The 25602-nt window shown below is 51.1% G+C and overlaps 1 protein-coding gene across 1 annotated transcript in view; it reads left to right on the top strand.

The window, feature by feature from the left end:
- C20H16orf74 (chromosome 20 C16orf74 homolog) overlaps nucleotides 1-6594 on the top strand; it is a 28452-nt gene extending 21858 nt beyond the window's left edge. The window contains exons 3-4 of the mRNA XM_021220493.2: nucleotides 3562-3711; nucleotides 6144-6594. Coding sequence (XP_021076152.1) covers nucleotides 3562-3711; nucleotides 6144-6202 — 209 coding nt within the window. The 3' untranslated portion in view covers nucleotides 6203-6594. The remainder of the gene's footprint in view (nucleotides 1-3561; nucleotides 3712-6143) is intronic.
- The last annotated feature ends 19008 nt before the right edge of the window (nucleotides 6595-25602 follow it).

Here is a 25602-nt window from a genome sequence, read left to right as displayed (position 1 = left end):
TTTCTCTAGTCCAGGACTCCATGGGGTTTGTGTGTTTTGTTTTGTTTTGTTTATCTTCATTGCCCCCTGTCTGCTTGGTCCTGGAAGCTGACTGGGGCTACATGAGAAGGAAGGAAGGGCAGACAGAAAAGCCAGAATCAAGTAGGCTGTGTGTCCTCTGAGGGAGGGCAGTACTGCGGTGCCAGAATGCAGAAGGGAAACTTGGTGCATTTCTTATGAACAGCATGAGGAGGAGGAGGGGTTAGCCAGTCTTGGTGCCAGGTCTAGGGTGTAAGGAGCAGCATCTGAGCTGCAAACATCTGGGAGAAGGAAGCCGCTATCAACATCACTGCTCATACCCAGGGAGGCTTTGCCGTTTCTGTGGATCTGAGGTACTGGGATCCTTGGCGTGGCTGTGCCCATTCCAACAATACACATTCATCCGGGGCTCCATTCACGCTCCGCAGCCCCAAGTCTAGTGTTCTTTGGGGTAAAGACAGGACGTCAAGTTCAAAGGTGTCTGAAGGTTTCCATTAATTAAACTCAGTCCCTTACTCTGTCCCACGCTCGCAGGGACCAATAAGGAAATGGCGGTCACCGCTAGGTGTAGATGGCCTTAGCAAAAGCAGAGGGAAGAGCCACCCTCCCGGTGCCTTACAAATACGTGAATGCAGATGGGTCAAAGAGGTCACACGCGTTCATAGCCTGAGCCACCTTCTCCAAAGATGAGCATGCTATGCTGGTTTTTTTTTTTTTTTTTTAAGATTTATTTATTTATTATATGTAAGTACACTGTAGCTGTTTTCAGACACTCCAGAAGAGGGCGTCAGATCTTGTTACGGATGGTTGTGAGCCACCATGTGGTTGCTGGGACTTGAACTCTGCACCTTTGGAAGAGCAGTCGGGTGCTCTTACCCGTTGAGCCATCTCACCAGCCCCTATGCTGGGTTTTGAGGGATGGGTTTTGAGGGATGAATAGAAGCTCATTTCCCTGGCAATGGAAGAAAGTGTGTTCCAGGCAGGGCACCCGCATATTTCAAAGGTGTGAAAGGGGCTAAGGGAGCCAGCGAGTTTGGAGACCAGGAGCAGTCTGGGAGCCGTGTACTGATGACCCTGAAGGAGAGGGCGGAGGTACAGACTGGAAGCTGGGCTGAGAGACAGAGGGGCTGTGACTGGCGTGTTCCAGAATTATATTCACGACTCTTGGCTCTAGATGTGAACAAGTGACTCTCAGATGGGACACTAAGGTTATCTTAAGTCTGGGAAGCCTTGAATTAGACCAAATTAAAACCCTTTTCACTAGGCGTGGAGAGACAATGGCTCCGTGGTTAAGGGCACTTGTTGATCTTCCAGAGGACTCAGGTTTGGTACCCAGCACCCACAGAGTGGCTCACGAGCACGTGCACCTTGAATTCCGGGGGATCTGATGCTCTCTCTGGCCTCTGTGAGCACCAGGCACTCGGTGCTTCTCATGCTCTCTGTGGTAGCTCATGCCTGCAATCCGAGCCCCGGGAAGGTTGAGGTAACAGGATCATTCTGCGTTTGTGGGCGACTTGACTGCTGAGTGAGTTCCTGGTTAGCCTGAGCTGGAATGAGATCTTGCTTCAAAAATGAGAAAAACAAAAAACAAAAAACAAAAACACCCCAAATCTTTTCCTTGTGAAGGACTTCTCAGAGCCTTTAACTGGCAGGGCTGTAAGTTACCCAGCAGGAAGACAAAGTAGATGGGATTCTGTCGGCACATTTGTATGGTTCCCAAACTCATTTGATCACTCATTTTCCTGGAGCGTGTCAGGAGGCCAGGTGTTCCAGGGGACAGGCCTGGGGAAAGGCTGCTCATACCTGTCCTTGCCACATGGTGTCCTTGTGATATGGTGTCATGCTGTAACCAGACTCACAGGCTTGGCTGCGGTGTCAGGGAGAGGGGATGGGGAGCCAGGAAATCCAAAGAGGACTTGGAGGAGAAGCACAGAGAGAGAAGAAGCAGACACAGGAAGGGGAGGGTAGACTAGCAGGCTGGGGTCTGAAGATGTGATAGGTAAGGAAGGGTGAGGTTCTGGCTACCAGTGAGTGCTGGTGGGTCCCAGTGGGTGCTGGTGGGCACCGGTGGGTGCTGGTGGGCACCAGTGGGTGCTGGTGGGTGTCAGTGGGTGCTGGTGGGTCCCNGTGGGTGCTGGTGGGCACCAGTGGGTGCTGGTGGGTGTCAGTGGGTGCTGGTGGGTCCCAGTGGGTGCTGGTGGGCACCGGTGGGTGCTGGTGGGTGTCGGTGGGTGCTGGTGGGTCCCAGTGGGTGCTGGTGGGCACCGGTGGGTGCTGGTGGGTGTCGGTGGGTGCTGGTGGGCACTGGTGGGTGTCGGTGGGTGCCGGTGGGCACTGGTGGGTGTCGGTGGGTGCTGGTGGGCACCAGTGGATGCTGGTGGGCCCTAGTGGGTGCTGGTGGGTCCCGGTGGGTGCTGGTGCGTCCCAGTGGGTGCTGGTGGGCACCAGTGGATGCTGGTGGGTCCCAGTGGGTGCTGGTGGCCACTGGAGGGTGCTGGCAGGGAAGGAGGGTGGCAGGGCGAAGAACAGCAGTGTCTTAGTTCCTTTTCTATTGTGGTGACAGAACACTGTAACCAAGGCAGCTTATTTATAAAAAGAAAGCATTTAATTTGGGGGCTCACAGTTCCAGGGGGTTAGACCATTATGACCATTATGGTGGGAGAACGGCAGCAGGCAGGCAGGCAGGAATGGTGCTGGCTGAGGGCTTACATCTGTTCCATAAGCAGGAGAGAGGGAAGGAGGGAGGGAGGGAGGGAAGGAGGGAGGGAGGGAGACAGAGAGAGAGAGAGAGAGAGAGAGAGAAAGCTAACTAGGAATAGCATTAGCTTTTGAATGCGCAAAGCCCACCCTGGTGACACACTTCCTCTAATAAGGCCACACCCCCTAATCCTTCCTAAGCAGTTTCACCCACTGAGGACCAAGTATTCAAATATACAGACCCTGTGAGAGCCATTCCCATTCAGACCACCAAGCAGATCATGACCACTCACCTGTAGCTCGGCACAGGGGAGAGCAGCTGCACTGAGTCAGGGACCTGGAGCCTTGTCCAACGTGACGTGGTGCCACAGGCAACCTGAACACTGGAATGGGGCAGCCTGGGTCATGCAGGAAGACCCTGTCTCACACATGTGCACAAAAGGACCAGAACTTTCCCTGAAGAGCCCTCATTCAAAGGATATTCCCAGGGGCTGGAGGGACGGCTCAGCTGTTAAAGGATGCGCTCACAATTACACCGTCAAGGCTAAGGAGACGCACGCACTCAACGTGGAAGCTTCTAGAAAACACTCTGAGGAGGTGCCGCTCGAGGGTGGTCTCTCCCACGCATACCCCTGGGGACAGTCAGAGCTCGGGGCCCTCAAGGCGTCACAAGGTTGGAGATATCCCTTCCTTTCCTGAGCCTCAGTTTCCCCATCCGTGCAGAGAGAACGGCAGGGTCCCTTTGTGGAGCATGGGCACTCCCAGAGCGAGGCAAAGGGACCGAGTGACTTTGGCAGGCATTGCCAGAGGGGCCTGACTCTCTCTGTCATGTCCCGTCTCCCTCAGGCTTTAAGATGTGTGTCAGCAGCAGCAGCAACAACAACAACCACGACGAGGCTCCCGTGCTGAACGACAAGCACCTGAGTGTGCCCAACATCATCATCACGCCCCCAACCCCGACGGGCGTGGGGCTTTCCCGGGATTCTAACAAGCAAGGTGAGGCAACCCCACTATGCAGGAGACTGCGCCCAGGACCCTTTTGGTGCCATGGCCTAACCCGTCCCCCATCTTCCTCTGAGCTTGTAAATGTATGATCAACTCTATGGCCATTCTGCTATGGGCCCTTCTCCGTGATGTCAGCACTGGCAAGATGTGGCTCGTTGAGCAATTGTCTGGGCAGTCCTTGTTGGCAGCTGGGAGGATGATGAATCATTCTGGGCTGGCCCCCAAGCCACATCCCGTGCCACCACGTCTTAGCCTCTCACGGGAACTGAAGGATTCTCCATCCCTGCCAGCAGCAGGGACCACCCATTCTCCATAGTGTTAGCTGCAGCAGCTTGGACCACAGGATAGATTGGGAAGCCGACCCACACCAGGCTGTGGCTGTCCCTGGGTCTTGCAGAGGTGAGGGAAGGAAAGATATGAAGTGTTCCTTGGTCAGACAGTGTGACAGGGGAGGGTGCAGACCGGCATCTTGTCTGTCTCTTCCTGATGCCCTCCGAGCTGGTAGGAGAGACTGCTCTCTTGTGGGCTGAACCCTGAATAGAAATGCATTGAGCCAGGCCTGGTGGGACCAGGTCTCCAACTTCAGCTACTGGGGAGGCTCACACAGGAGAGCCACACGTTCAAGGCTGCCTGACCTCCAGAGTAAGCTCAGGACAAACCCAGGCAGCTTAGCCAGACCCTGTCTCAGAATAAATATTGGAAGAGGGTCGCCAGGCTGGTGAGATGGCTCAGTGGGTAAGAGCATCCGACTGCTCTTCAGAAGGTCCATAGTTCAAATCCCAGCAACCACATGGTGGCTCATAACCATCCATAACAAGATCTGACGCCCTCTTCTGGAGTGTCTGAAAACAGCTACAGTGTGCTTACATAAAATAAATAAAATAAAATAAAGAAATAAATAAAAGAGGGTTGCCTCCTGCTCAGGGCCGGAGCACTCAAAGCCCTGGGCTCTGTTTATCCCCAATGCCAAAGGATTGTAAAAGGAAGTGATGGACTGGTCATGGCTGGTGGCCTGTACTGAGGAAATGGGTGGTTTTCTCACTGCTGCCCGGAAGCAGACTTAGTGTAGATCCTCCGCTACAGATGGGCAAACTGAGGCTCACAGAGGCTGACGAACAACTGATGTGGAGATGAGTCCCATTGGGGTGGGTGGCATCCTAGGGGAGCGAGCCCAAAAGGAATAGGTCGCGGGGAGAGAGGTAGGGATCAGCAGGAGGGTAGACCGCCCTTGCTCACTCCGTTTAAGCCTTAAGAGAGAAGCAGGCTCAGATCCCAGAGGAGCACCCTGGGTCCCTGCAGAGGACAGCCACACCAGGTACCTCGTCAGTCCATCAGGCCACCCTCTTAAAGAAACTAGCATCTCTCAGCATCACCACATGGAGGGCCAAGCTTCCAGCACACAGGGCCCTGTGGGGACAAGCCCCGTCAAATCATCAGCCTTTGCAGTCCTCCCCAGAGCCCCTCGCCAGGCTATGCGATGGAGGCACACCTCAGTTAGCTCTCGTTCCAGTGCCCTGAGCCGTAGGTATTAGTTGTAGCTCTGCTTAAGAGAAATGGAAAGAAGAGGACCCAGGGAAAGAAAGGGGCTCACCTCAGTGGGCACGGCAAGGTGGGAGAAGAGCCAGGCTGCCAGCCCATTGCTTCTCAGTCCCATAGCTAATGTCTAGGCAGACACACAGGACATCCGAGACCCAGCCCTCTGCTTTGCCGCAAGAACTTATCTCTCTCCAGGCCTCAGTACCCCCTCCTGTAAGGTTTCCAAAGTCATTATTTACCCCCACAGAATTGAGGGGTGACATTTCAGCCCAAAGCGAAGTGCTTAAGAGACCCCTGAATCCTGGGAGAGGTCCCTTTTAAGCCTGGACAACTGTGGGGTGCGAGGTTCCCGAGGGGGCGGCCCACACGGTCTCTCGAAACACTCTCTCTCTCTCTCTTTTTTTTTTTTTTGGCTCCACCATGCTCCTAAAATTCCTGAGCCTGAATTTCACCTGCTCCACAGAGGGGTTGCTGGGAGTGTCCCTGAGCCTCCAGTGTCATCCTCTGTACAGCGAAGATGAGAAGAGAGAGGCAGAGATGTCTCGCAAGGACCTCAGGCCCTGCACATCCATGCCCGTGATGTCAATGCTACCCATGGAGGTTAAGACAGGGAAGAGCAGTAGACTAGACCAGGGCCCTACAAGCTGGGAACACTTGTCACAATCTCCAGGAGACCCGAGAAAGCACCCCAACGCTGACACCTCCCCCAGTCCCCAGAGGGGCCCCTGTTGGGGGACCTGAGGCACTGGGGATCCCTTCCAGCCTCTGTGACTCTGATGCTAGGCTATGGGAGACTGGGGTAGTGGCCTGAAGTGAAGAAGGTTAGGCCCAGGGAGGAATCTGACAGAGCAGAGGCCCTCCCTGATGCTGCCCTCTCTTTCTCCTAGTCTGGATGGATGAGTTGGGGTCTTATCAAGAGGATGGAGAGCTGGAACCTGAAGCCTGAGGAGTTACCCGGCGGTGAGACCTGTGCGGCAGCTACCTGCCCCGCTGCCCCGGGTGTTGGGGGCATGGCTACCTGAGCAGCTGGATGGGGGACAGAGAATTGGGCCCTGGACCAAGACATGGATGGCCAGAAGAGTACAGCAGGTGGCTGGCCCCAGCGGAGCAGACATCCGTGGCCTCCGCGTCCACACCAACCCAGACCCCAGCTTGGTGAAGAGGAGGCCATGCTGCCCTACGGTCACCGTGACCATGGACCTCGGCCCTCGAGGCCCCAGAGCACAAAGACTTCTCGCCAGAGCAGGGCCTCTGTTGTTTTTTTTTTTTTTTACAAGTTGTTTTACAGGTATGGAACCTACGTCCTGAGCGAGATTTATAAATAAAGCTCCTTTGTGACTTGTGGGTCCTGATTTTTGGGTTTTGGGGAGATTGCGAAGCAGCCAGGAAATTGTTATTTAAAACAAGCGGCAGACAAGGAATTACCGCAAGGACAGCTACTATTGGTGAAGACGCTCGAGGGGCTCAGTTACTGTTTTCTTGGGGTGAGACAGAGTGAATGGTAGTATTACTGAGGGGCGTAACATTGGTGGTTTCTGTTTTCTTTAATAACGGAGTACCTCGTGCATGCAGTACCAACAGAGGCCAGAAGAGGGCACTGGATCCCCTAGCACAGGAGTTACAGAGGCTTGTGAGCCACCAAGTCCGTCGGGGCTGAGCCTCTGTAAGGACAGCCAGTGTTCATAACCACTGAGCCATCTCTCTAGCCCTAGATTTCCGTCTCGTTTTGGCAACGAGTCCTATTAGGTCCCATAATCAGAGACCTACTATGCAATATCCCTTTCTCATAATCCACCTGATTTCACTCATGCAACGACTGCATAATTTTGTGTAAGGTGACAAGCAGGGGTTCTCTCTAAAAGGTCAGTTGAGGATATAGTTTTGCTTTCTTGCTCATGGACCCCCAAACCGGTTCAGGCTGGATTGGCCCTCTTACTCTCCGGCCAAGATATATTGGGAATGTGTCTGAGTAGGAGGTATCCAAAATTGATGGTCATCGCTGGGAGGGAAACTTGACCCACTGTTCTGAGAAGGGTGTGGGTATAGCCTGGTGCTGGTGGGGTCCGAGGATTGGTGGAGAGGGGGGTGTGGCTAGTACGTGGCGGTGAGGGGGCGGGGCTTTCTAGGCCTTATGAGAGGGTGTTCATGTAAGTAACACAACGTGAGTGAAACGTCCCACAGGTATCTAGTCACAGGTGTACAGTGTAATGACTGTGGCCGAATGCCCTGCCCGCCCCCCCCATGTTGAATATTTACGCTCCCACAAATGACCTGAGTTAAAATTGAGATGCTCAGCTGGTAAAGACAATTGCCACGCACCCAGCCAGATGAGTTAGGTTTTCCAGGACCCACATAGTGGAAGGAAAGAACTGAAACCAGCACACACACACGCAAATACATTACACACATGCATGTACATACATGCAAACACACATGTAAACATAAACACATACACACTACACGCACACACATGTAAACACACAGAGAGACAAACACGTGCAATTACACCACATGCAAACAAACACACATGCAAGCATGAACACATATACACACTACACGCACACATGCAAAACACATACGCAAACATGATATGCAAAGACACATGCAAACACACAAAGACACTCACATGCAAGCACAATCACACACACACACTTGCACGAAGTAAGTAAAGGAGCTTGGCATAGAGGCACACACACCTTTAATCCCAGTACTTGGAATGGAGGAAAGGCTAGCCTGATTCACACAGCATGTTCTAGACCAGCTGAATATACACAATAAGACTCTGTCTATAAGCAAGTAAGCAAATAATTAAATAAACAAAGTAGTAAAGTAATAAAAATGAATAAAATGTTTTAAGTTCGTTTTACTAATTTTGGAATCTAGAAAACAGTCTAACTTAATGCATCGTGAGGATAACCTTGGCTTTTAACAAAGTATCAAGTATGCAATCCGGAGAGGTCACCCATTGAGCAAGTACCTGTAGACTGGGGGATGAACGGCCAGCCAAACTGCACTGCACACATGCAGCCCCGAGCAGGGAAGGCTGCCACCGCCACCGTGGTGTCTCCCCCCTCCTGTGCTGGCCTGTCCCCTTCCTGCCTCACATCAAACCCTCCAGTGTGGCGCCCCTCTCGTGGATACCTCCGTGCATTGACTTGTGTTAATGTCCTGTCTCAGCCTGCCTTGCCCCGTGCCATCAGGGCCCAAGCCAGCCTGGCCTGCCCGTGGCTCAGCCTGCCCTGATGGGTCTCTCCTCCCCTGCGCCCCGCCCTTCATCCAGCTTCCTCATGACTCTCCATCCACATCAGCCCTGAGCCCCGCCCTTCATCCCCACTCCCTCATGACTCTCCATCCACATCAGCCCTGAGCCCCGCCCTTCATCCCCACTCCCTCATGACTCCCCATCCACATCAGCCCTGAGCCCCGCCCTTCATCCCCGCTCCCTCATGACTCTCCATCCACATCAGCCCTGCTTAGCAACCTCCACCTGCTTCCTGCTGGCTGCAGAGAGAGACCAGAGCTTAGCATCACTCTCCCTTCATTCCACCCTAGACCCTCAGCCAGCTTTCCCCTTCTGGGTGCCTCCTGCTTTGGAACAGCCCATTTCTTGACAAAACCAACCTCAGCTGTGGTCACAGATCTGCAGTCTGGGCAGAACTCAAAGGGACAGCTCATCCCTATTTCCTGAGACCACAGCTGAGACATGTCACGTGAGTCAGAAAGATTGACATCCAAGGTAGCCCACCGGGGTGGCCCATCTCCCCACCACAGAGGCTGGTAACGTGGTCCCTGGCTCTCCATTTCTCTCCACAGATGGCTTGGGCTATCTCACGGTCGGGTGGCCTGGTTTCAGACGAGCACTCTGCATGACTGCAAGGACCTTGTCTCTGCGGCCACTTGGTGTGACTTTAGCAGTGACATGAGGCCATCGGGTATTTGCAACCTGAGGAGCGGGAGCTGCGACCCTGGTTTCTCATGGGAACCACAGGAAAGGCAGTGGATGCGTGTGGGGCGGGAAGATGGGTGGCCGTGCTGTGCATGAGGCAGGCGTCTCAGAGGAGTGTGTGGGTGCATTTGTATGTATAATGGAAGGGGGTTGTTAGATTTGCTTACAGGGTCCACACTGCCTGAGCCATGCAGGGGCTGAGAACCCAAACCCCTAAGCCCTCCTTCTTGGACTAAAGACATGGGAGTTTCCTAGAACAAAGAAACTGGGGTCCAGTGTGACTGAGGGATGAGCAGAGACAAAGCAGGAAAGGGCTTGGTCCTGACTCCTTCAGGTCTGGGCTGCCCTTTGAAGGGGGAAGACCACATTAAGGATGGTTCTCTACCTCTCTGCCCACACTAAACATGGCTCTCTACCTCTCTGCCCACATTAAACATGGCTCTCTACCTCCTCTGCCCACACCATCCTCTGTGGAAACACCCCACAATCAGGTACCCGTTATTATATGTATTTATTTGGGGCAGGGTGTGTAAGACGACTGTAGTGCCCCTGTAGAGCTCCGAGACAATTTGGGGCTGAGCTCTGGTCTCTCTTCCACTCTTCCACAGTCCTGACCAGCCTGGGTGACCCTTAGGTACTGAGCCATCTTTTCTCTTTCAATTTTGTTTCTTGTTGTTTTTGTTTTGAGACAGGATTTCTCTGTACAGCCCTGGCAGCCTTGGCTAGGCTGGGCCTTTGACTCAAAGATTCATCTGCTTTTAGCTCCTAAGTCCTGGCATTAAAGTATATGCTACCAGTCGGGCATGGTGGTGCACGCCTTTAATCCCAGCACTTGGGAGGCAGAGGCAGGCGGATTTCTGAGTTCGAGGCCAGCCTGGTCTACAGAGTGAGTTCCAGGACAGCCAGGGCTACACAGAAAAACCCTGTCTCGAAAAACCAAAAAAAAAAAAAAAAAGTGTATGCTACTGGGCTGGAGAGATGGCTCAGTGGTTAAGAGCACTGACTGACTGCTCTTCCAGAGGTCCTGAGTTCAATTCCCAGCAACCACTTGGTGGCTCACAACCATCTGTAAGATGATTGGATGTGATTGGATGCCCTCTTCTGGTGTGTCTGAAGACACCAACAGCGTAGTCATATATTAAATAAATAAATTAATAAAAATAAATAAATAAATAAATATTAAGAAGAATTGCTTTAAAAAGTGCATGCTACCATACCTGATTTTTTTAATTGAGATTAAGAAATATTATTTTTTTATTTTTTTATTTTTTATTCTTTTGGGTTTTTTTGAGATATGGTTTCTCTGTGTAGCCCTGGCTGTCCTGGAACTCACTCTGTAGACCAGGCTGGCCTCGAACTAAGAAATCCGCCTGCCTCTGCCTCCCCAGTGCTGGGATTAAAGGCGTGCGGCCACCACACCCAGCAAGTAATATTATTTTTAAGTTGCATACATATTAATGATTAATGTTTTGCCTGCACCTATGGCTGTGTGTTTCATGTGCATGCGGGTGCCCAAGGAGGCTGGAAGAAGCTGTCAAATCCCTTGGAACTAGAGTTACAGACGTGAGTAACCGTGCAGTTGCTGGGGACTGAACTCGGGTTCTCTGGAAGAGCAGTGCTCTCTTAGCTATTGAGCTGGGCCTCCATCCCTGCTACTGAGCCATCTCGTAGGTCCCATCTTGCTGGCCCCCTCGATGGCTCTTAATCTAGTCGAGATCAACATAACGTCCCCGTGTGCTCCCTAGAAGTTCAACTGTGAACAGTTTGCTTTGGCGATACGGTGTCACTTGATAGGGCAGGCTGTCCTTTGAACCTGTTCTCCTGCTTAGGGATACCAGGAGTGAGTCCATGAAGGTCCCCCGTGTTGGATATTTAATCTGGCACACGTGGGAGCTAGACCAGAGGCTTTGCCAGTAATGGAATTAAACAGGGTCTTGAAGGTGGAACCCTAGGTCAGTGTTTGTCAACCCGTGAGTTGCAAACCCTTTGGAGAGTCAAATGGCCCTTGCAGAGGGGTCACCTAAAACCACACCTTTGCAGTTATATGGTGGCAAGGAAAATAACTGTGTGGCTGGGGGTCAGCACAGCACGAGCAACTGTGTTAAAGCGTCGCAGCACTGAGAATGTTGAGGACCACTGTCCTGGATGTCACAGGGAGGAACAGTTTCACTGCTGCCCTGCTCTGTCCCACAGGGTGTATCCACTCTCATGGGGTGACATAGCAGGAAGGCCAGGTACTCCAGCCTCAGGGACCACCAGCCAGGTTAGCTCAGCCTCGTTATAACTGCTCCCATGAATGAGACAACATGAACACTGCTTGTCATGTGTGCAACACCCTTGTCAGTACCTGTGCATATAGGCACAAACACATGTACACTCGTATACACAAAATATACACGTATACACATATGAATTCACACATATCCATACATGTATACACTATCTTACACTTGTATATATGTATGAATACAGATATATACACTCATACACATACATACACACACATGCATGAATACACACACATATATATACATATACACACAAACATACATATATTCACACACATATACACACAATACACAGTATGAATAAACATATATACACACATGTATACACACATATATGCACATATGCACACACTCATCACACAGAGGATGGTGAACCAGCTCAGTGTTGGAATGTTTCCCTAAGGTGTATGAGGCCCAGGGTTCAATTCCTAGTGCCATAAAATAAATAGATTATAAAGGGCTGGGGTGGGCTGGAGAGATGGCTCAGCGGGTAAGAGCACTGACTGCTCTTCCAAAAGTCCTGAGTTCAAATCCCAGCAATCACATGGTGGCTCACAACCATTTGTAATAAAGTCTGATGTCCTCTTCTGCTGTGTCTGAAGACAGCTACAGTGTACTTAGATATAACAATAAATAAATCTAAAAAAAGGGGGGGCTGGGGTATAACTCAGTGGTAGATCATTTGCCTAGCCTTCATAAGGTTGTGGGTTTAAATTCACGGTTTACCACCCAAGGGGAAAAGAATAAACCAAGAAATTGGGGTGTGATACCCTGGGGCCACAGTCTCTCAGCAGATTGTATTCTCAAAGACTTCATTCTCACAGACAAATAAACTTGAACAACCTGAGCCCACATTGCTGCCAGTATTTAAGTGGAGGGCTGTGCTCAGCCCATTCAGTCTACCCTGACCTATTTGCTGTGCACTGGCCAAGGCAGATCCCTGAAGCATCCTTCATCCCCAAAGAGCCAGGCCTGATACTTTTCTTCCTGCTCCCTCATCAGTGCCGACACCTTGGAGCCCAGGGCTGGGGCTGAGTTCACTGGCTGAGGCTCTCCCATCTGCCCGCTGTGCTCACCCATTCGCCCTGGTTAATAGCTCTCTTCATCAAGTCTCTTAGTACCATAGCAACAGGCCTGAGGCTGTGAACTGGGAAGTGGGTGGGAGGGCTGGGCGGGGTCAGCTGCCTGGTGCTCTTACAGGGAGATCCTGGGCCTGAGAATCCACTTCAAACTTCTATCTTAGGCCTCCTCGCTGGGTAGCGTGTCTGTGTCTAGAGAAGTCAGAATCTTGGAAGCTGTTACCTGGCGGTGTCTGCTGAGAGAGGATAGAGACCCTCCCTGCGAATACAGGGAGCTGGGTCTCCTCTACTGCACACTGGTAGTGTGCAGGGCTCTTACCTTCAGAAACATAAGGACAGGACCGCCTTGAGCAAGTGTCTGCCCAAGGAGGCATGAGAGCCAGGACATGCTGTGTAACCCAGGAAAGTCAGTCACTCTCACTGGGTCGTATCTCCACCAGCAAGCAGAGTGAGGTTAAGGGTACATATGAGGAACCCCAGAGCGGAAGTCACACCATCAGGCTGCCAGCCTCTAGGAGCCTGGACTGGCTTGGGGAGTAACCATTCACCCTGTGGACCTTTTGAGATCGTGGTGGGATTGGTGAGTGGGGGCTCAGTCACAGACCTCCTGGGGCAGTGCCTTCCCACGCAAGGTCAAGAATGTGGATGCCTCTTCCCTCCCCAGTTTGTGGCAGAGACTTCCTCCGTGTCTTTCTAGGGGGATCAACACCTGGATGGGGTTTGTGCGTGACTTCAGCCACATAAGGAGTCATAGTTTCAAGGAGGGTCGGCTTGCCTCATCTGAAATGCGAGCACCCCAGAAGCTAGCCCAAAGCAGAGCCTGATCCGGGAGGCCCGGGGCGGGAGGGGCGGGGCGGGGTGGGGCGGGATCTGTGACAGGGCAATTGTTCTTTTGTTAGGGATGTGTGGTGGTTTGAATGAAAATTGCCTCTCTCCATAGGCTCCTAGGGAACAGCACCCTTAGGAGGTGTGGCCCCGTTGGAGGAAGTGTGCCGCTGTGGGGGCGGGCTTTGGGTTTCAGGTGCTCAAGCCAGGCCCAGTGTCTCTCTCTCTCTCTCTCTCTCTTTTCCTGCTGCCTGTAGACACAGATGTAGAGATCTCAGCTTCTCTCCAGCACCATGTCTGCGTGTGTGCTGCCATGCTTCCTGCCATGATGATAGTGGCTTAAACCTCTGAACTGTCAGACCCAGTTTTCCTTTTTAAGAGTTGCTGTGGTCATGGTGTCTCTTCACAGAAGTAGGAACCCTTACTAAGACAGGATGGAAGTCAGGGCCTGGCCCATGCTGCCTCCCCCGTTAAGCACAGCTCTGTCTCTATCTCTGTCTCTCTCTGACTCTTCTCTGTCTCTGTGTGTATGTCTTTGTCTTTCTGACTCTGTCTCTCTGTCTCTTTGTCTCTCTCTCCCTCGCTCTCTCTCTGTGTCTCTTTCTGAGACAAGGTTTCTCTGTGTAGCCCTGGCTGTCCTGGAACTTGCTCTGTAGACCAGGCTGGCCTTGAACTCAGAACTCAGAGATCCGCCTGCCTCTGCCTCCCGAGCACTGGGATTAAAGGTGTGCGCTATCACCTTCTGGCTTTTTTTTTTTTTTTTGAGACAAAATCTTGCTGTGTAGCCCAGTCCTCCTGCCTCTTCCTCTGCCTTCTGAGTGCTGAGACAATAGGCCTGTGCCATCATTACTGATACTTTTATGTTGTTCTGTGTTTGAGACAGAGGCTCATGTTGCTCAGGCTGGCCTTGAACTTCTGATCTTCCAGCCTCAACCTCTCAACCTCTGGGATTACAGCTGTGCTTCACCATGCTCAGAGATCCTCTTGAGAGCTTCCAAGTGAGAGCTTGAATCTATTATAAGTTGAAGATGTGGGGCTGGAGAGATGGCTCAGTGGTTAAGAGCACTGGCTGCTCTTCTGAAGGTCCTGAGTTCAAATCCCAGCAACCACATGGTGACTCACAACCATCCATAATGAGATCTGACTCCCTCTTCTGGAGTGTCTGGAGACAGCTACGGTGTACTTACATATAATAAATAAATCTTTTTTTAAAAAGTTGAAGATGCAGGGGCTGGCGAGAGGGCTCACTGGGTAAAAGCGCTTGCCACAAAGCCTGACAACCCAAGTTCAACCCCTGGAACCCACATAGAGGAAGAAGAAGAGAACTGTCTCCACAAAGGTGTTCTTAGCCCTCCACATGTGCACAAGCGTGCACATGCACGCATATGCATGCACACATACACACACACATACACACCTCTCGCTTGCGCACACATAATAATAGTAATTTAAAATTAAGGAGAAAGTTGAAGATGGTATTAATGTAGGGTGAGTGTCTCCTTGGCAATGGTTTAAAATGAGGGTTGTTTGTTTTGAGACAAGTTCTGTCTATGTAGCCCTAGCGGTCCTGGAATTCTCTAGGCTGGCTTCAAACTCACAGAGATCCCCCTGCCTCAGCTTCCCAAGTTCTGAGATAAGAGGAGTAAACCACCACGCCCTATTTTCCTTTCCTTTTTTGTCTTTTTCCCTTTCGTTTCTAAACTTTAATTTTTGTCAACTATTTAATTCCTATGGACCTTTGCACATTTGTACACATGCAATTCCAGCAGGGGCCAGAAGAGGGCACCAGATTCCCCCCTGAGACTGGAGTTGCAGCTGGCTGTGCGCCACCATTGTGGGACTGAACTTGAGTCCTCTGCAAGAGCAGCCAGTGCTTATAACTACTGAACCTGTTTTCCTGTCCCCACCCCACCCCCACACCCCTCTAGGGGACAGGTTCTCACTACGTATCTGAGGGGGGTTCAAGACCAGCCTGGGCTACTGGGCGATACTATCTCATATAAACCCAACAAAACAAAGCTAAATGAGTCAGTCCAGCCTGGGTTCAGACCTGAAATCTTAGCGCCCTGAGAGACTGAGGAACGGAGAGAAACTCAAACGTCAAAATACGGCAGCTGGAGGGGTGCTGAGAGGTTAAGAGCCCTTCTTGCAGAGAGTTCAATTTGCAGCACCTACCTGGTAGCTCACCACCATCTCTAACTGCAGTTGCAGGGTGTCTGATCCCCTCATCCAGTCTCTAAGAACACCAGAACATACATGTAAGCAAGCCCACTTTTTTTATTTTTGTTGTTTCTATACAGAGTCTCTCTATGTAGCCCTGGCTGCCCTGCAACTCTCTATGTAGATCAGGCTAGACTCAAATTCAGAGATCCACCTGCCTCTGCTTTCTGAGCGCTGAGGTTAAAGGTGTGCGCCATCATGCCCAGCTTAAAATAGTTTAAGAAGCATGGTGAATAGCTCCTGTCAGCACTGGGGTGAGCAGAGACCACTGCCGATGGCTACTAAAGAGGAAACGGATATACAGACGGGTTCTGCTGCTTGCAGGCCACCGGGCCAGTTCCTGTGTGTGTCCGAGGCCCGTTTTTTTCAGGCTCCAGGAGATAAGGACCGGTCTGATCTCAACACTTGGGATTCATGTCTTTTCCTGCAGGAAGAGAGACGGGGAGGGGGAGTGTGAAAACAGATGGAAATGTAATTTTTTAATGACAGCAGCAGATGGCAAAGAGACACAAGAGTGTATTCACACCATGTCGGAGCCGTGTGAGCGCGCCTGGCCCAGCCAGAATGTGCGCGGTGGGGCTGTCTCGATGGCTCCCCCGCCAAAACCAGGAGGCGGGCCAGCTGCAGGCAAGAACAGGCCGCTTGCTCGCGGGGAGGGGCGGGACCCGCTGCCAGGCTGCACACAGCCACAGGTGGGTGGGAAATACCTGTGGCCACCTGGCAAGATACGGAGGCTCCCTTCTGTGTTCTGGCTCTTCCAGACGGGGCACGGGGCTCCAGATGGGGCACAGGGTTCCAGACGGGGCACCGGGCTCCGGGTACCCACTGCTCACGCAGTAAGTTGCACCCCTGACTCCATCCGTCTCAAACTCCTGCAGAAGCATAGACAGCAGCCAGGCACCGCTGCTCTCTAGACTCCGTACTTGGGAGGCAGAAGCTTCAAGTTTGGGGCAGGCCTGGGTTACACGATGAGTTGCAGGCTAGCCTCGGTTACAAACAAAAACAACCCCCCAAAAAACAAGACTGAAGCTGCTCCCATCCTTGATGTTGTGCGATCAGGCTACTACAAAGCTCTGTGGAAGGGAAGGTTCCCTAAGCGATCTGTCATCCTGAAGGCCAAATTCTTTAGCAGAAGAGCTGAAGAGAAGATTAACGGGGTGTGTGGGGGTGGGGGTGGGGGTGGGGTGGGTGCCTGTGTCCTGGTGACATGGAAATGCTAACATTTTCAAACCAAAACCAATAACAACAAGTTAGTGCCAAGTTCTATTTGTTTTGAGACAGGGTCCCATCTCTTCCAGGCTGGCCTCGAACTTGCTCTGTAGCTGAGGGTGTCTTTGCCCTTCTGATCCCCTTGCCTTGCATCCCGTCCTCCCCGCCCCCGACCTCGGGAATCACGGGTGTGTGCTACCACACTCAGTAAAGTCTCAGCTGGGACCTGTCCATTTCTCTTGAGATTAGATTGGAGCTGTGGAAGTTGTGGGCCGTGTGGTAGGAAGGCAGGGGCGTAGACCTCCCTTCTCATCCCAGGATGTTTCGGGGTCACACTGCAGACTGACAGTTTTCAAACCGCTGGCGCTGAGCTTTTTGGAGGGAAGTCCCCACGCCCAGCCACATTGACAGGACAGGCAGTAGGAGGTGCCTCCTAGAGGAGGGGGTCCTTTATCCCATTCAGAATGATGCATTGTCTTGACTACCTTATTTCTTAGTTTAGCCTTCATGCTACTGTGGTCCAGGTTATCTTTTACTTTGCACTATTGTCCAACACCAGTTCCTGTTCTCCTCAAGTTGGTCTAGCTTTCCCCTGGGAGTACATTCCGTTGAGCCCTGTGTCCCTGTGTCCCTGAGTCCCTGTGGCAGGGGCTTCTGTGGGACTCCCCTCATCCTGAGACCAGACCCTCATCTCCCAACTGCCTCACCCACAATCTCCTTTCCTCCTTTTTTCTCTCTTTTTTCCTTCTCTTTGATACCTTTGTTCTTAAGATAGTGGCTTGCTGTGTGGCTTGAACTATTAATCCTCCTGTCTCAGCCTCCTGAGTGCAGGTACCCCTTAGGTGTGAACCACCACCTTATCCAGATCCATTCTTGAAGACTGGTTCCTAAGTTCTGGTCGCTGGTTTTCTCCGCCCTCTAGTGGACAGAGCAGGAACTGCATCGATGAGATGTCCCACTCCCAGCTCACTCCCAGCTCACCCTGTTCACACCCTGTTCACATCATTTATTTATTTATTTATTTATTTATTTATTTATTTATTTATTTATTTATTTATTTATTTATTTATTATATGTAAGTACACTGTAGCTGTCTTCAGATACTCCAGAAGAGGGCATCAGATCTTGTTATGGATGGTTGTGAGCCACCATGTGATTGCTGGGATTTGAACTCAGGACCTTTGGAAGAACAGTCGGTGCTCTTAACCACTGAGCCATCTCACCAGGCCCCTGAATAAAGTCTTATTCCGTTTGTTTGTTTGTTTGTTTCTGTTTTTAGAGACAGGGTTTCTCTGTGTAGCCCTGGCTGTCCTGGAACTCACTCTGTAGACCAGGCTGGCCTCGAACTCAGAAATCTGCCTCCCGAGTGCTGGGATTAAAGGCATGCACCACCACGCCTGGTTAAAGTCTTATTCCGAAATAGTACCAGGAAGGCTTAAGAAGCAGCAAAGGGGCTGGAGAGATGGCTCAGTGGTTGAGCGCATGTCCAGTTCTTATTTGGCAGAGGACCCAAGTTTGGGTCTCAGCACCCATATTGAGAGGCTCAGACTGCAGATCTCCATCTCCAGGACACAGGACATCTGTATGCCTCTTCTGGGCTCCCTGACACCTGCACTTGTGTGCACAAACCGCTACATCTAACTACATAAAAGAAATATTTCTTTAGTTGTTTTATTTATTTTATTTTTGTTTTTATTTCTGTTTGGTTTGATTTTGGGGACAAGGTTTCTGTGTCCTGGAACTTGCTCTGTAGACCAGGCTGGCCACAAACTCAAAGATCCACCTGCCTCTACCTCCCGAGTGCTGGGAGTAAAGGCGTGTGCCACCACAGTCCCACTCAAATCTTTAAAACAAACAAACACACACACACACACACACACACACACACACAAAGCAATAAACCTGTGGCCTGCGATAAGACTGTGAATAGCATGCTAAGTGAAAGAAGCCAGGCCCAGAAGACAACTGCAACATTGTCTCATGGACCTGCTGTGGCAGATCCTCCTCCCCCACTCCCCCCCCTTCAGGCCTGAGGGATGCAGGGGAGAGAGGAAACTGGCCAGAGGGCGCAAAAGCGTGCAGACGGAGGTGAGAGGGGTGGCCTCTCAGAGCGACTGTCCAGGCTGGTGACCACAGACTGTAATAGCAATGTCTACTCTGAGCTAGGCACAGTGGCCCACATCTGTAAAGGAGCACCTGGGAGGCTGAGCAGGAAGAGTTCCCATTCAAGGCCAGAGTGATTTCAGTGTATATATATATATATAGATAGATAGATATATAGATATATCAAGCTAGCATATTGGACTCAACAAGTAAATAAAATATGTAAAATGAATATTTTAAGTAGATATTTAAAATTTTACTTATGTATGTACATTGCCTGCTTGTCTAGGCATACATGCTTGCAGTACACGCAATGGCCAGTAGAGGGCACTGGATCCCCCGAGACAATAGTTACAGAGAGTTGGGAGCTCTCTGATGTGGGCGCTGGGAAGCACACCTAGGTCCTCTGCAAGAGCTGTGAGCAGGCTGAACCTCTCTCCAGCACAGGCACGTGTGGTATGCTTGTTGTTTCGATTTGGTTTTTTGTTTCCTTTCTTTTCCCCCCTCTGTCCTGGAACTTGCTCTGTAGACCAGGCTGGCCTCAAACTCAGAAGTCTCCCTGCCTCCGCATCTTGAGAACTGGAATGAAACACGTGTAGCACCATGTACAATACAACTGTTTGTTTTTGAGACTGGGTCTGCTGTAGCCCAGGCTATCTTCTTTTTTTTTTTTTTTTAAAGATTTATTTATTATTTATATGTAAGTACACTGTAGCTGTCTTCAGACACAGCAGTACAGGGCGTCAGATGTCATTACGGATGGTTGTAAACCACCATGTGGTTGCTGGGATTTGAACTCAGGACCTTCGGAAGAGCAGTCAGTGCTCTTAACCGCTGAGCCATCCCTCCAGCCCAGCCCAGGCTATCTTCAAACTGGCTATGTAGTTAAGGATGACCCCTTCTGACCCCTCCACATCCACCACTCTTATTTATTTATTTATTTATTATATGTAAATGCACTGTAGCTGTCTTCAGACACTCCAGAAGAGGGCGTCAGATTTTGTTATGGATGGTTATGAGCCACCATGTGGTTGCTGGGATTTGAACTCCGGACCTTTGGAAGAGCAGTCAGGTGCTCTTACCCACTGAGCCATCTCACCAGCTCAACACATCCTACAAAAATAGCTCTTACACAGCTATTTTTTTAAACAAATAACTATAACAAGATTTATTATGTATTTTATGTATAGCAGTGTTTTGTCTGTATGTATATTTCTATACCAGAAGAGGCCATGGGATCCCATGGGTCTACACTTGTGAGCTGCCATGTGGGTGCTGGGAATTGAACTCAGGACCTCTGAAAGAGCAGCCAGGGCTCTTAAATCACTGAGCCATCTCTCCAGCTTCCAACTTCCATTCTTTAGTTAAAAGCAAAGTAAACTGGGTTTGGTGTGGTATGTGTGCCTGCAGTCTCCGAATATAAAAACACCAAGCAAAGACTGCTGGGACTGGTCAGGGTTGCGAGCATCTGCTGCTGCTGCAGAGGGTTAGCTACAGCACCCACTTCAGACAGCTGGCAACCCCTGCTAACTCCAGATCCCAGAGATCCAGCCCCACCTCCTGGCTTCCTTGGACATTACACTCACATACACACACCACCTTTAAAAGACCCACAAAACAAAAAATTATTTCTCTAGGCCAATAAACCAATACCCCCCCACACACACTTTTCTTTCTTTCTTTCTTTCTTTCTTTCTTTCTTTCTTTCTTTCTTTCTTTTTTTTTTTTTTGCAGTACCAGGTATTCACCTGGGGCTCTGGGAATTCTAGCCACATGCTCTGCCACTGAGCCAGATTTCCCAAGGTCCTGTCTACTAACTGGGTACAAAATCACACCAATGCCTCCTCTAACTTTTGGCCTTGTGGGGTATCCTAGCTTCCTGAGGGTTTTTTTTTCCCTAAAGCAATAAATAATGATGTGGCATCCTAAGTATCCAACTTTCGAAGTCCAGAGGCTCCTAGTGCAAATCGTCATCTTGACACATGTTGCAGTCTCAGTGAGAGGTGGGCTAGATCAGGGAGGCCTGTGGGGGACTGTCTCCATCACTGTGGATTTAAAAGCAGGTGTAGCCATTCCCAGGGGTGCGGCTTTGCTCTGTAGAAGAGGAGAAGGCAGTTGGGCATGGTTAATCCCAGCACTCGGGAGGCAGAGGCAGGCGGATTTCTGAGTTCGAGGCCAGCCAGGCCAGCCAGGGCTATACAGAGAAACCCTTTCTCGAAAAACCAAAAAAAAAAAAAAAAAAGAAAGAAAGAAAGAAGAGGAGGAAAGGCCGACTGGGCGCTAATCAGACCGCATGCACTGCTCTCTGCTCTTGTCAGGGGTGTGATGAGGTCAGCTGTCTACACTCCTGCCCTGACTTCCCCGCAGCGAGGGGTTGTAACTGAAGTAAACTGGTCTCCCCGGAGCAGCTGCTTTTGTTATTTCCTTGCAACAGAACTGAAAGTAGAAAAAAGTTCCCAAACTCCTGGACTCCATCTCCTCCATCTCCGCTCCCCCACCCCCCATGACCCCACTGTCTCTGTCTGTTCAGCCCCTGGGTGTTGGGGTGGGGGGAGATCTCTGAGCTTCTTAGTGTTCAGGGAACCTGGGACCCATCGGATGGCGTGATGGCGCACGCCTTTACTCCCAGGACTTGAGAGACCGAGGCAGGAGGATCTCTGAGTTCAAGGCCAGCTTGACTTACAGATCGAGTTCCTGGACAGCCAGGGCCATACAAAGAAAACCCTGCCTCAAAAAAACCAGAAAAACAAAATAAAACAAAACAAAACAAAAGCAAAAACCACTGGATTTTGGGCACCTGTAATTCGGTGACTTTGGCAATTGTACAGAGCTGTGTAATCTTTACCCAGAAACTCCGAGGAAGATTGAGTACCATGAATAGTCTCCCATTTCTTCCTCCTCCTGGGCAACCGCAGATCTTTCTGTTGCTAGGGACCTGCGTGTTGGTGGATGCATGGTTGAAGAGAATCACGCCGCCCAGACTTCTGAGGCTGGCTTTTATAATTTTATCTTCTGCGCATGGGTGTTTTGCCCCCACATATGTAGTGCACCATATATGTGTCTGGTGGTCAAGGAATCCAGAAGAGGGCATCAGCTCCCCTGGAACTGTAGTTACTGATGGCTGTCAATCACCATGTGGGTACTGGAATGGAACCCAGGTCCTTTGGAAGAACATAACTACTGGGCCCGCCATCTCTCCAGTCCTGTGCCTGGATTTTCTTTCTTTTTTTTCCTTTCCTTTCCTTTCCTTTCCTTTCCTTTCCTTTCCTTTCCTTTCCTTTCCTTTCCTTTCCTTTCCTTTTCTTTGATTTCTTTCTTTGTTTTTCCACTCAACATCTCGGTTTTAGGGATTTTTTGTTTTTGCAGTGTGTGTTTACACATGTGTAGGTGCATGTAAACATGTCCCCGAATATAGACACTAAAGAACCACCTCAGCTGTCACTTTTTTTGTTTGTTTGTTTGGTTTTTCGAGACAGGGTTTCTCTGTGTAGCCCTGGCTGTCCTGGAACTTACTCTGTAGACCAGGCTGGCCTCGAACTCAGAAATCCACCTGCCTCTGCCTCCTGGCTCACAATCCTACTGCCTCAGCCTCCATGTGGGATTGTAGTAACGGCCCAGGGTTATGGAGGAAGGGTCTCCAAAGCTTCAACCCCAGACACCTCAGATGAGGACGGCAACCCTGGCAGGAATTTATTACCCCATTGGGCTTCACTCCTTATTTGACCTTATAAGGTATCCCCCATCCCCATAGCCCCTGGGTAGGTAGATGAAGTATTTTGACACCCCCACTGAGATCCTGCAATAGCACCCACCTACACTGGGTTAAGCTTCCTCCCTCCAGCCCAGCTTGGTGCACAATGGGTCTGACTGGGAGTGGGAGGGTGGGGTGAGGCTGGGGGAGACTGGACTGGATGGACGGGAGCGCACACACACACACACACACACACACACACACACACACACACGGCAGCACCTCCAGTGTGCTGGGATTGGAGGCATGTGCCCAGTAGGTATCATCTATGCCCTATTGGAGCAGCTGCTTGGGTTGAGTCTTACCCTTGGTGTGGGGTAACTGCCCTTTCTCCCTCTGTGTATCTGCTGCCAGAAGTTGGTCATGCCTGATTTTGGGTGTTATGAACTCTCTGCCAGAGAGACACGTTGCAGCATCCTGCCACTGCCCCTGTGTCAGGTGCAGGGCGCCGGGCACAGGTACCCTCATTCTCCGCCCCCAAGAAGCCCAGTGGCCGGCCACTCAGCAGCACTGTCCCAGTCTTACAGGAAGAGGCATAGAGCTAGCTGTTCTCCCAGCCGTCTGTCTGTCTCCTATCACCATCCTCTCTGTATAGTGCCTTTGCTCTTTTAGAGACTGTGTAAACCAGGAAGCGGAGCACAGCCAACTCGGGAACACAAATATTTGCCAGTCAGGAAAACGTTCCCCTGTCAATCAAAACCCAGACAAGCTGGTACACATACTCTGCAGGAGCAGGAGGCAGCTTCTGTTTTGGCATGGCCCAGGTGGCTGATGGCGTCTCCTCTGAATGTGTCTCAAGCTTCTCTCCATCCTCAAAAGGTGATGAAGAAACCGAGGCTCAAGGTAGCCACTAAGCGTCCAGTGTTTCTTCTGAGAATATTTGTGTGAATTCATAACCCCATGAAGGGGACAAAGGGTTTGCAAGAGATAATTTCCAACACAGGTAGGCAGCAGGCAGGTTTCCAGGGTCCCTGCAGGGAGCAGGACACAGCTCAGTCAGGAGCCATAGCTGAGATGGAGCAAAATTTCTGCCTGGCTACAGAAAATCCAGACCGCACATCCTTTATGCTTATGTGTGTGCGCGCGTGTGTGTGCGCGCGCGTGCGCGTGTGCGTGTGTGTGTGTGCATGCGTGTGTGTGTGTGTGTGTGTGTTGAGTGTGTGTGTGTGTGTGCGCGTGTGTGCGCGCGTGTGTGTGTGCGTGTGTGTTTTGGTGAGATAGAACTCAGATGTCTTAGTTTTCTATTGCTGTGATAAGACTTTGTGGACACAGCCAATTTAAAAAGAGAAAGCATTTAATTTGGGGTTCACAGTTCCACAGGGTTAGAGTCTGTGACCATTCCTGAGGGGAGCATGGCAGCAGGCAGGCAGGCATGCTGTTGAAGCAGTAGCTGAGAGCTTACATCCAATCTACAAGCCCGAAGCAAAGAGAGCACAAACTGGGAACGGTATGGGCGTTTGAAACCTCAAAGCCCACCCCCCAATGACACGCCTCCTCCAACAAGGCCACACCCCCTAATCCTTCCCAAACAGTTCCACCAACTGGGGACGAAGCATTCAAATCTAAGAGCCTGTGGGGTCTGTTCTCATTTAAACCACTATAGCAGGGCTGTGCACATGGGGGGGGGGAACCCCTCTATCAGAGTTTGCCCCTACCCTTGCGTATCTTCATTTTTGAGATAGGAAATGCTGAGTGACTCAGGCTGTCCCCAGCTGGTGATCCTTCTGTTTCTACCTCTGGAATACTAAGATTACACCTCACCCCAGCGCCCAGTGGTGAGGGTTTCCAACTTGGATCCAGCCCCTCTTGTCCTTACCAGTTGTAGTTGAACCACTCCTCTCCGGGAGGCACCCTGCCGGAGTCACCCTGATTATAATGTCTATTAATAGTTCAGCTGTCCTTACAAGACTCCTGATTCAAAATTCCCCTGCGGGGCCATATTAATGCAAGGACTCTAGTACTGTTGGCTCACCAAGGCACTCTGTGCAGAAGGCTTGAGGGCATCAGGCTCCAGGGTATAGCTCAGTGGAAGAGGCTGTGCTTATCATTTTTGAGGACTGGGATTCCATCTTCACAATTGCAATAACAACAATAATGAAAGAATGATAATACATGTGCAAACTTGTCCTTGTGGTCTCACCTGAGGTTCGGTTTGCCAAAGCTCTGATTCTGGGCTCTGTCTCGAAGGATCTGCGTGGAGCAGATAGGGGAGTCGTATTTTCATTGCTTTTTAACCATCTGTAGAAAGGGCAAAGACTGTAAAATTAAAGGGAGGACCCTTCCCTCGGGATGGCATCTGTGTGGACTAGCCAGCCATGTCCGGGGACCCGGAGCTGACTTTGAGATGAATGAGTTTATTCCTGGATCTGTGTTTAGCGCAGGTGAAAACACGGCTCCAAACCTCTACCCTCAAAGAGTGGAAGCAGGGGAGGGACAGCCTGCTAAGGGACGCAAAGGAGCAAGTAGCCATAGGTGCTCAGCCTCCGGCAGGCGGACAGGGGAAGGGGGCGGGCGCAGGAGGGGCGAGGCCGAACGAAAGAGGGGGCGGGGCAAGAGGCGGGGTCGTACAGACCCTAAAGAGGTAGGGGCGGGGCCGTGAGCGTGATAGGCGGGCAAGAGGCGGAGTCTAGGCAGACCAGGAGACCAATGAAGAAAAAGGGGACGGACCAGAGGCGGGGCCTGGAGAGGGTAGTGACACAGTAGGGGCGGGACAACTGAACCAGGATTCAGGAAGCGTGGAGCCCAAGTACTGGAAAGGGCGTCGGTAGGCCATACAGGGGCGGGGCCGGCGTACAGCTCCGCCTACAGACCAATCCGCGAGCTTGTACTAGCTGTGACTTGGAGGCTGCGAAGAGAGCAACGTCTCTATAGGGCCGCCGGAGGCCGTCTTCCGGTCGGGGAGGGCGGGCCCCGCGCGGTGGCGGG

The sequence above is a fragment of the Mus pahari genome, chromosome 20 (genome assembly GCF_900095145.1).
Source record: "Mus pahari chromosome 20, PAHARI_EIJ_v1.1, whole genome shotgun sequence".
In the NCBI taxonomy this organism is placed as follows: Eukaryota; Metazoa; Chordata; class Mammalia; order Rodentia; family Muridae; genus Mus; species Mus pahari.
This window is presented reverse-complemented; position numbering and strand designations above follow the sequence as displayed.